Genomic DNA, 11,428 nt, shown 5'->3' with positions numbered 1-11,428 from the left:
ATGTGCACATTGGACCCACACAGGTGTACAGTATACTTTGGGATGCACATGGGGATCCATGCAGTCAGCTGCCTCTTATTGAATTGAACAGGCTGCCTATATGCCCCTGCAAGGAACAATTGTGCATCGCAGACAGCTGAAGAGGCCTTCACATGAACGTATGGATCAATACGCCCATGTGAATGAGGCCTAATGGATGTAGCTGTATGTAATTATGTCCCCCTTGAAGAAAACGGTTTTAGACGACTAGAACTAAAAAACATTCAGTGTCAATTTTTTTATACACGCTGTGGTGTCTGATGAAGTCTGTTGTATACATACTAGAGACATCACTAAACAGAAAACTGTGTGTGCAATACATTTTGTGTATGGTCAGAAATTGACAAAAAAAAAGAAAAGAAGAAGTGACCCAGGTAGCTTATTGAATTGCAACTTTATTAAGAGTCATAAAATAGTAGTGTGCTTAGAGGTAAATGTGAATCAGGGCCAGTTGCAACAGTTGCAGCTTGCCTGAAACTCCAAACCAGGTGAACACTGCAATGAATAGGTCCTTCCAGCGGCACATATGTAAAATTTGTTAGCGTTTACTGGATTTACATGAAGTCCATCAGATTTCCCAGCACAAAAGTTAGGATCAACATCATCGGGTGAAGTGGGATCGGTGACTGGAGGTGCAGGTGTTGTACCTCCAGATGGGGTTGTAGGAGGAGTTCCAGTGGTAGTTGTAGTAGTAGTTGTAGGAGTAGTTGTTGGAATGTCAACTATGCCTGGACAAATTTCACCAGGGCAGTTTACAGTGGAGCCTAAAAAGATGTAAATACATGAGTAAACATTTTTTAATTACACTTTACCTAACCTTAAAAGAGATGTATGGGTTTGTTTTTTATCTAAGATTCATACTTAACTAGGTGGATGTAGCATCGGTCCGATGCTGCATCTGTCCCCAGGTGCCTCTAACACTGAGAACCGAGCGATCGAACACTGCTGATTGCTTGGTTCTCACAGCTCTGTAAGCAGAGAGCTGGTGACTACCAGTCAGCAGCTCTCTGCTCTGCCCACCCCCACGCTAACTGGAGTGCTGGGCTGTGGAGGGCTGGGTGCGGTTGGCTCAGGCTCTCAGTGGCTTGCAGAGAGGCTGAGCTGGGTGCCAGTCCAGGCATGTGGGCGGATCCCGACTCCATTGTTGCGATCTTGCCTGAGCCTGGACTGGCTCTGTAACGTCAGTGGGCTTCAGTATGAATTACAATATTTTACATATATTCTATTTAACTGTTGTTTGTTTTCATTTGTCTCTTTTTATATGTTAAATTGGTTAACTAAAGAATCTTAAAGTCAGTGTGTAACCTCATCCATTTGTTAATTGATTAAAATGTCAACACAGAACAACACACAACCATATGTTGTCCATTAGCATACAATATTTGAAAATGTATTTACAAATCAATTTGTCATACCTTCCAGCAAGGATTTAAGCTTGGTAATTAAAGGATATTTCCCCTCATTGCAGAATGTTCCCCGGAAATCATCTAAATCTATAGCCCAAACCATGGCGCCACCAAATCCACCATCCTTCACAAATCTTACCTGGGAAGCAAAGATTCATTTATTAGATGACAATGTTTCATCCTTTTCTTTAATAGGTAAACATATGCTAAGAAACCAATGATTTTAGGGTAAAAGTGTAGAAGACTTGTTGGTACAACATTTCAGTGCCTTTGAACTACAATTCCAGCTCCTTTTCATTAACAACATTCAGAAGTAAGTACTAGATTATGGTCGCTGCCATTTCCTCAGTATTGAGGCATGAGCCCCAAATTATTATTATACTTTCGGGCTGTAGCAGAGCATTTTTTTTTTATCTCAAAGTTCTTCCTTTACAATTTACAGAAGCCTACCAGGACAGTTGATGAATGTATAGAAATGTAAGTACCTCTGCCTGGTTATTATCCACTGGTTTCAATTCCCACCTGTGTTTCTCTGCTGGGTATGCTAACAGTGTCTGGGCCCTCCAACTTAAAGTAGATCTCTAACTGGATGACATACCTTTTTTTGTTTTTTTTTCATTAATACTGTTTCTTATGCCACTTCCTGTCTATATGCAATCACTTTATTGGTTGAACTGAATGGAATTGTGTCTTTTTTCGACCAGATTAACTATGTAACTTTAGTGACTGCATGTCATTGCTTAGGATAGGTTTCTTGATGTTGACAAGGGTAGAACATGCCTGCATAATGAAGACTGGCATGACATGACAGGGTAATAATGCAGCAAGGCAATGGGGAAACAGGAATCTAATGTTATCACCTAGAAACAAGAACTACCTTAACAAGGAGCTTTATGGCAGGATTACCAGGTATTATTTTAATGCCCCACTGCGGATTTACAAAGACTAAAAATGAGTTTTCCAAAAATTTAGTATGGTAGAGATTAAATGAGATTTCAGCAATTGGGTCTAGATTTGCTTAAAATTTTCTTCCAAAGAAGGCTTCTTGTTCATCTATTATAGTTGTTTTATACCATTAAACTTACTGACTGCCCAAGCCTGTTGACATTTCTGATATCTGCTAGGTTTGGCATTTTATAGGTAAGGATACCTTACCAGTTTAACACTAGGCAACAAAAAGCAGTTTTATGCATTACAAATGCTTCTTTTTTTTGGTCCCTCCTTCATAATAAACTAATAAGAGATTGTAAGAACCCCTTAGGATGTAGCAACTACCCTCTTCTTATTCTACAGGGCCTCTGTTTTCGGAAAATAGATATTGTTTGGGGAGTTTTCAGTAATTTTGTAGCTAAAAATGCAGATGTTAACCTGTGTGAAAAATGAGAAAATGGTTGGAGTAGCGGAGTGGTTAAATATTGGGTAATGGCGTTTGTGGTTCCAAGGTGACCCCCTGCAGGATAACAATTTAGCCCACCCCTGATAAAAAAAAATAATTACATATGTCTTGTAAATAAACTCTGTCTTACTTTGCATTCATAACTCTCTTGGTTGTCAAATCCAACCCATTCATTATCTTTACAAGCATATGGTACCCTCTGGTCTGGAATCCATTTCACCGTGGTCCCCTTAAGCCATGTGCAGATCTGGAAGAATATATGAATAAAAAGTGTTAGTTATATAGTGACTCAGGTTTAAAAACGACACATGTCCATTAAGTTAAAAAAATAGAAACCTGAATCCTCAGAACCCTAAACACATCGTTTAATGAAATAAATCCCTTTTGATCCTTGAACATATCAGATACTCCTTGGATAAACAAATTAAGTGTATTACTTTTACATATATTTTTTTTTATATCCAACAAAAGGTTTATTAAGAACAAAGCATACAATGATAATGTCAAACAGTACATTGCACATTTTTGTACACGAATAGTCAATGCAATTTAAGTATTAAAGAGAAACCTAATTCTAGAAAAAAAATTAAAGTAAACAGGTACAAAACCTGCAGCTGCTGACTTTTATAAACATGCACTTATCAGTCCAGGGATCTAGCGCTGTCTATTCCCAGGCCGGTTCTTCGGGTTCCCAGTGCCGTCATCTTCGATCTGGAGAACTGGCTGTGACTTCCTGGTGCTTCACAGCCAGAAACATGTATTCATTACCTCTCTGCTTTAGGTCCCTGTTCTATTTACTATATGTGAATTTACAAATATTTTCCCTATATTGTAGGCACTTTATTTCACTACACATCTTTGTATCATCTGCAAATACAGAAGTGGCATTTTAATCCAAAAACTATATATAATATTTATGAACAGTTTAAAAAGTAGCACTTCCAACGCTGAAACTTGGGGTACACCACTAATACCAAATATAACATTTAGGGTATGAATCATTAACTTCTACTCTTTAAATACAATCTTTAACCACTTCAGCCCCAGAAGGTTTTACCCCCTTCCTGACCAGAGCACTTTTTACAATTTGGCACTGCGCTGCTTTAACTGGTAATTGCGTGGTCATGCAATGCTGTACCCAAACAAAATTTGCGTCCTTTTTTTTCCACAAATAGAGCTTTCTTTTGGTGGTATTTGAACACCTCTGCATTTTTTATTTTTTGCATGTATAAATGAAAAAAGACCAAAAATATTGAAAATAAATGATATTTTCTACTTTTTTCTATAAAAAAATACAATAAACTCAATTTTAGTCATACATTTAGGCCAAAAAGCATTCAGCTACATGTCTAGGGTAAAAATTCAATAAGTATATATTTATTGGTTTGCGCAAAAGTTATAGTGTCTACAAACTAGGGTACATTTTCTGGAATTTACGCAGCTTTAAGTTTATGATAATTCTTGAGGTGCTAAAATGGCAGGGCAGTACAACCCCCCCCCCCCCTCAAATGACCCCATTTTTGGAAAATAGACACCATAAGGAATTTGTCTCTCAGGTGCACAAATCCTTGTTGGGGAGAGGGATTGGCTGCTTCCCCTCCCTGCATCTCCGAAATCCACTGGGGAAGAAGAACCATCACCTTCTCAACTCGGGCCTCCGAAACTGCCACGGGTGTAGAGCAGGGGTCTGCAGTCCTCTATCCTGCTGCCAGCACTTCTGTTGGGGGCTCGCTAGGTGGTTCCTCTTCTACAGAAAAGTCTATCAAATCCCCAGTCTCTGGAGTTGCTAAAAGTCCAGGGCATTGGGCTGGTGGCCCTTGGGCCTAGTGCCAACACTTTGGCAGGTGATTCATCATCATTTATAACATCCTCCGATGAAAAGTTAAGTAAATCCATGCTTTCTGTGATCCATGTCTGGGGAATGAAGACAGCTTCCTCTTCTCCCGAGCCCTTGAACTGCCTTTGGACAGACATTTCTCCATCAAAGCTCATCGTGTGCAGAAACAGTTTTGTCAAGGTCAGTCAACACTTGCTGCATCCGTCATAAGACCTCCACCTCCATAGCTGTGGGCGGAGATGGGCAAAGCACACTGTTACTCTGCTCCATTGCTGACACTTCAGCCGAGATTTCAGGACTGTCGGCTGGTACTTCTGGATAGTCCCAAGCAAAGGGAGCTCAGCCCTGGCTCTTAGCAGAGTCTAGCAGTCATCTGTAGGCAATCTCCATCTCCCATTCCTGCACGGCCAGAAACTCTATATCTTCCAGTGCCCAGTGCATTTCTTAGACATTCAGTATCTCTTTTCTGAAATCCATGATTTCGTCCAACCACCACTCCAAATCACTCTCAATGTTAGAGTCCCCTGACAGCTTCATGTACAACAGTCCCAAGCTGCTGTAGCCAAAGCCTTCCATTGGGCTGTCATCCGATATCCAAAGGCATGTTTGGGATACATGCCACCAGAAGGCTCTCTAGCTCTCATCCAACTGCATCTCTGCACAGACTGTCTGTTCCTTGTGTGTTTTTCTCCCAAAAACAGCACCCGCAATCCATACTGCGACCAGTACCTTTCCTTGATGGAGGGGAGAATTTTTCCCTGGTGGCGCTGCTCATGGGCTAGCATTTCCTTCCAGAGTTCACAGAATATACATCATACCATCCCAGCAGAACCTGCTCCGATACTGGTCCTCTGTGCTGTATCTGCATCTCTCGCAACCTCCTTCTGAATTCCTCCTCCATGGCCGCTGGTATTTGTATTTCTCCTCTTCTGCTATCCAGGCCTTGGATCCCAGTGGAGGTTTGGATGTCCCAGACTGCAGGAAGCATCCCACTGCTTGCCACCAAATGTCACGGAACCCCGTCGCACTCTGCTTGAGTGCTTCCGTCAGTATACAGCCTCCTCTAGTCTGAACATCAGAGATCAGATATAATAGCCACCCCTACAACACTGGCTTGTAGGAACATGGAATGTTTATTTGAACAAACTCACCAAATATATACCACAGGAGGACATTCCCTCCTCCTGATCATATTACCCTAACAATACACACTGTAACATAATTAACAAAAGCTAATTAACTTGTCATTTAACCCAACCTAGGTGACTCAAATTCCACCCAGACAATGTTGTGATTAATCAGGTATCCCCACTTCAGGTCAGACTTGCCTGCATCAAACTCCTAAAGTACAATACACATTGTTCCAAGTGTAAACACATCCCCCAAGGGTTTGCTAGGAGAGACAAAAGATGTTCCAATTAGCACAATTAACAATACAAACAGTGATCTCCCCCCTCCTCAGCCTAGTAGGCAACAGACTACAGTAGGAGACCTCAGTAGCAGACTGTTCGGCTCCTACATTGAAGAACATGAAACAGAGGCCAATGTGCCCAGCTATTTCAATTAACATGTATAGTTCAGAATCAAACAAACCAGGAATAGTCTTTATATATTTCCCGGGATATATTGTGGATAAATATTACTGTCCCATCTGAAGGAATCCAAATCACATTCTCAGTGTTCATTAAGTGGTGGTCCACCATTAGAAAATGATTTGCGTTCTCCCTGGGCCATAGTCAGTGGGTAAGTGGCTTGCTCCTTGTTCTCTCCAGAAGCCCCTATCTTGGTTAGGTCTGTCACACTTATACAGTGTTCTATGCCTGCCTATAAAAGAGGGGCTGGTAGTGACATTTTGTAAAAGTGTATTTATACTAATGGTGGCAGGGATGGGGGAGGGTGGGCAGAGACAGAGACACAAACACGGAGCTGACAGGCAATGAAGAAGGGGTGAGGGGGAGAAAGAAGAGCAGAGCGGGGCTGCAGATGATGGAGGGACGTACACTGACCACGGTGGTCAGGTCTCAGCAGCCCTGATTGTCGTAGTCAGTACAGAGAGGGGATACAGGAAGTAGCAGGTTCAGGGAGGTTTTTTACAGTTTAGAGAGGGGCAGATTACACAGCACAAGCACTGTGTTGTTTAATCTGCTTTAAGGGACCAGGATCTGTATTTTTTGGGGGGGGTTAACAAACACTTTTAACCATACCTCCCAAGTTTCTGAGAAGAGAAAGGGTGACACCTTTTTGCACAAGGTATGTAGGCAAAGGACACACCCCTAACATGCCCCCAGTTACACAAATTGCAAAGAATGAATACACAGAAAATGATTGGGTAAACCCACAAGTCTTTTTTCCACCAATCCTCTTTCATACTGACTCGTAAAAACTACACAGGTAACAATTCAGAAGAAGGATGAAAGATTTAGCATATAGCAGTAGAATTGTTTAAATAATACAATGTTGTACAAGATCTTTAGACTAAAAAAAGAGGGACAAATGAGGAGGAAAGACAGGCAAAGGGATTTAATTTTAAAAGAGGCATAGTCCCTCAAAATGAGGGACAATTAGGAGTTATGTCATAACACACACATTAGCCATCTATGGAAAGCTGTGTTAGGGCCAGTTCATAGAGGTGCACAGCACGTTCCTGTGCAATTCACATGCAGTTCTGGGTGGTCCGATTTCAGCCCATTCATTTTGAAATTGCACTGCACCAAAATCAGTACATGCATACTTCTGTACTATGTGATCGAGTGCGGGCAAACGCACTGCGTTTGTGATCTACGTTTAGGGTGTCATTACCTTAATGTTGAAACCCTCTGCAAATTGCAACTGCAGTGCATTTTGAACATGATGCTGGAAAAGTGCATGGAATGCAAATTTCCCGCACAGCATTCTGATGTGAACGGGCCCTTAAAGCAAGGTCCACATATATATAGCTTCCTCATAACAAGACAGTAGGTTAGTTTAGGTTAGTTTGACAACTTTTGTTTTTCAGGAATTCATCCTGATGACAAAGCAAGAAAACTAACCACAAAAAGGTGGCTTTTTTTTCTGCTTTTAGATAAAAGTGCTGTTGTAAAATGGCTATTGTTATTTAATGTATTAGGTATCTTAAGATGTTACATCATAAGTAGCATTAGCAGCGTAGCAAAATAAATAAAGCACTGCTAACTTGACATTGACTTAGACATAAACTTTACAATTGTACAAACTTACAAACCCTCTACACGCTTAAAATTCAACTTCAGGCAGCAGTAAAAATTACCCTTGCAGTTGCTACTATTTATTGTATATATTATTGTAGAAAAATATCACCTCATAGTAGGCCCAGAAGCCAGCCTCTCGAGTGTATGTGCCAGCTGATCCTGCTCCGGATACAGGTATCCCCACATCACATAGATTAGGATTAGGGTTCCTGAATGTTCTGCCGTATGTTGGGAATCCCATTAGAAGTTTTTCAGCTGGAACTCCATTTTCTTTCCAGTAATTCATTGCAAAATTCTGGTGATGAATAGACAAATCATAGAATTATGGAATTACATGTTGTTATAAGTAAGTCAAAAAACCTACTAGCCTATTGAAATGGTGGTATAGGAGTGTCAGCTATCAGTCAGCTCACTGAAAGCAACATACTCCCTGTCTGGCTGATATATTATCTCAGCAGTTGTTAAAAAGGACCTAAACTCCCCTTGTTTGTTTGTTTGTACCTCTAGGTAAGTCTATTATAAGGCTTACCTATAGGTACTGTAAATATCTCCTAAACTTGCACCGTTTAGGAGATATTTACTGTATTCTGCACCGTTTACGTCATCGGCACATGTGCTCTGAAGGAATGGCCGTAGTTTCTTCAGGGCCCTGTGCCATGACCGGCGGCTCCATGTGCATGCGCAGGGGTGACTTCATCGCGGCTCCGGCCAATTACAGCGCCGGAGCCCACTAACCTGGAAGAAACACCGGGGAAGATGTCAGCCGTCTCAGTGGTGTGCGGGCGACGCTGGGAGGGCTTCGTTCTAATGGCGCGTACACACGAACGGATTTTCTGTCGGAAAAAACTTGGATGGTTTTTCCGACGAAATTCTCTGAACTTTCAACCGTCGAGAACGCAGTGACATACAACACTACGATGACCCAAGAAAATGAAGTTCAATGCTTCCGAGCATGCGTCGAATTGTTTCCGAACATGCATAGGAATTTTTCGCGTCGGATTTTGTACAGACGATCGCTTTTTCGGATAGGAACATTTTCTGACCGAAAAATTGAGAACCTGCTCTCAAACTTCCCACAAATAGAGCTTTATTTTGGTGGTATTTGATCACCTCTGCGGTTTTTATTATTTGCTAAACGAATAAAAACATAAAAAAAAAAACCTCTCTCTTTGTTTTTGTTATAAAATTTTGTAAATAAGTAAGTTTTCTCCTTCACTGATGGGCACTGATAAGGCGGCACCGATGAGGTGGCACCAATGAGATGGCACTGATGGGCACTGATAGGCAGCACTGATAGGTGGCACTGATAGATGACACTGGTGGGCATTGAAAGGCTGCACTGATGAGTACTTATGGGTGGCACTGATAGACGGCACTGCTGGGCACTGATAGGCGGAACTGATGGGCACTGATGTGCACTGAAAGGCGGCACTGATGGGCACTGATGGCTGGCACTGATAGATTTTACTGATAGGCATCACTGGTGGCACTGGCAGGCATTTTTCATTGGCACTAATTGGCAGCTGCCTGGGCACTGATTGGCATTTCCCTGGTGGTCTAGGGTGGCATACCTGGTGGTCCAGTGTGGTGGCAATCCCTGGTGGTCCTGGGTGGGCATCCGAGCAGGGGCTGCACTGATAAACAATCAGCACAGACCCCCCTGTCAGGAGAGCAGCCAATCAATGGCTCTTCCTGTTTACATCGTGATCAGCCGTGATTGGACACGGCTGATCACGTGGTAATGAGTTTCTGTCGGAGACTCTTTACCTAGATCGGAGTTGAGGTGTGTCAGACTGACATGCCGCAACAACAATCGCCGCGATGCGCACCCCTGGGAGCACATAGCGGCTTGTTATCCTGACTACGTCATATGACGTCCGGTCAGGATAACACAACCACTTTGCCGTTGTCATTTTGCTATATGGCGGACAGCAAGTGGTTAAGAAGGGAGGCAGCATGATTGCAAATTGACTGTTCCTGCAGATGGCCAGTCTACAAATCACTATATTTAAAGCAGAACTCCAGGCACAGGGAATTTTGTAATTTCTAGTGTGTAAACAAATGTTATCTCTACTGAGGTGTATGCCATTTATTTATTACAGGCATTTGTATAGCATCAACAATGTATGCAGCGCTTTGAATACTTTTTTACATTCACCTCATTCCCTGCTCAAAATCTTAAGGCCTGGTTCACGCCTATGCATTTTTCAGTGCGTTTTCAGTTTTCCAGAAACACACTACAGTCCATTTAACGTGGTTTCCTATGGAGGTAGTTCACATCTGTGCATTTCATGGAAAGGGCCAGGGATTTTTTCTGGTATTTGGTTCCATAGACTTCAATGGATCAAAAACGTGTGTTGAAAAACGCAACATGCACCTGCAATAAGCAAACTGCAACCTGCATAGGTGTGAACCAGGCCTTAGTCCTTATTACAAATACTAGGGTCAATTATCCTACCAGCATGTCTTTGGAGTGTAGGAGGAAGCCTATGCAAGCACTGAAAGAACATGCAAACTCCATGCAGATAGTGTGCTGTCAGGATTCAAACTGAGGACCCTGCAGGGCAGACATGCTAATCACATGGCCAGATCACTTCTCTGCACTACACATTCATTTATGCTGTACAGCTCCTGCTGGATTTGAGAGCTGCAAGCCTTATGGGGAAAAGCACTAGTGTTGTTTATCCACCACCTTATCCCCATGGCCATTCACAGAACATTGTGTATTCTGTTGTTGAACATTTTACAATCAGTGTGCAATGTGTATGACCAGCACAAATCAAATAAACCTTTAATAGGTGCCCTCTTAATTTGTACTATGTAATCACATACATTCATCACTATACGAAGCTAATTATTTTCTCTTTCCAGATAGGCTTATGCCGTGTACACATGACCAGACTTTTCGACAGCAAAGGTCCGACGGAACAAATCCGTCAGACAATTCGATCGTGTGTGGGCTTCATCTGACCTTTTCTGTCGAAAAATCTGACGGACTTTAGAAATAGAACATCCGCTCGTGTGTACGCAGCATAATATGGGCTTCGATGAGTTTTAAAACAAGTCACTGATGTATGTAGCTGTAAGCACTCCGGAGCAACTCAGCTTCAAAATTCACAGCAGAAGCATTGAAGTCAGCTCTCCCAGTACCTCAGCTCACCCTGTTCCCCCTCCCTGTTCTAAGATCTTATTAGATATTAGAAGTCTGGAAGTCACTGTTGAGAGTAAAAGGGAAAATTGAGCTGGCTTAGACAAGCGATTATTTACTTTTGCTGTTCATTTTTAGGGTTACATAGTGCTTGTAGCAAGAGAGGTCAGAGATGACTTGCTGCCTTGTTGATACTTGAATGCCAATGGCCTGGCCAAAGTTACATTTAAAGACTGACTTTGTATTATATAGAACTTGTCTTACAATATTGAAGTATATTAAATCTCCCTTGTCCGTGGATCCCTGACACAGGGGGCTGTTGTGTCCAGAGAGAGTATCCCATCCACCATGGAAATCATAGGTCATAACGCTGATGAAATCCAGGAGTCTGTGAAC

General features: G+C 42.1%; 1 protein-coding gene across 3 annotated transcripts in view; it reads right to left on the bottom strand.

Annotated features, from left to right (window-relative positions):
• Nucleotides 1-418: 418 nt before the first annotated feature.
• The window catches only part of LOC141128577 (acidic mammalian chitinase-like), a 32,545-nt gene continuing 21,535 nt past the window's right edge, over nucleotides 419-11,428 (bottom strand). For all 3 annotated transcript variants that reach the window (XM_073615943.1, XM_073615942.1, XM_073615944.1), the window contains exons 8-12: nucleotides 11,297-11,420; nucleotides 7,994-8,179; nucleotides 2,972-3,088; nucleotides 1,455-1,584; nucleotides 419-803 (exon numbers count right to left, since the gene is read on the bottom strand). In XM_073615943.1, the coding sequence (XP_073472044.1) occupies nucleotides 481-803; nucleotides 1,455-1,584; nucleotides 2,972-3,088; nucleotides 7,994-8,179; nucleotides 11,297-11,420 (880 nt within the window). In that variant the 3' untranslated portion in view covers nucleotides 419-480. The remainder of the gene's footprint in view (nucleotides 804-1,454; nucleotides 1,585-2,971; nucleotides 3,089-7,993; nucleotides 8,180-11,296; nucleotides 11,421-11,428) is intronic.

This window comes from Aquarana catesbeiana, linkage group LG02 (assembly GCF_042186555.1).
Source record: "Aquarana catesbeiana isolate 2022-GZ linkage group LG02, ASM4218655v1, whole genome shotgun sequence".
NCBI lineage: Eukaryota > Metazoa > Chordata > Amphibia > Anura > Ranidae > Aquarana > Aquarana catesbeiana.
Note: the sequence above shows the minus strand (reverse complement) of the source record. Positions and strands in the feature narration are given on the sequence as shown.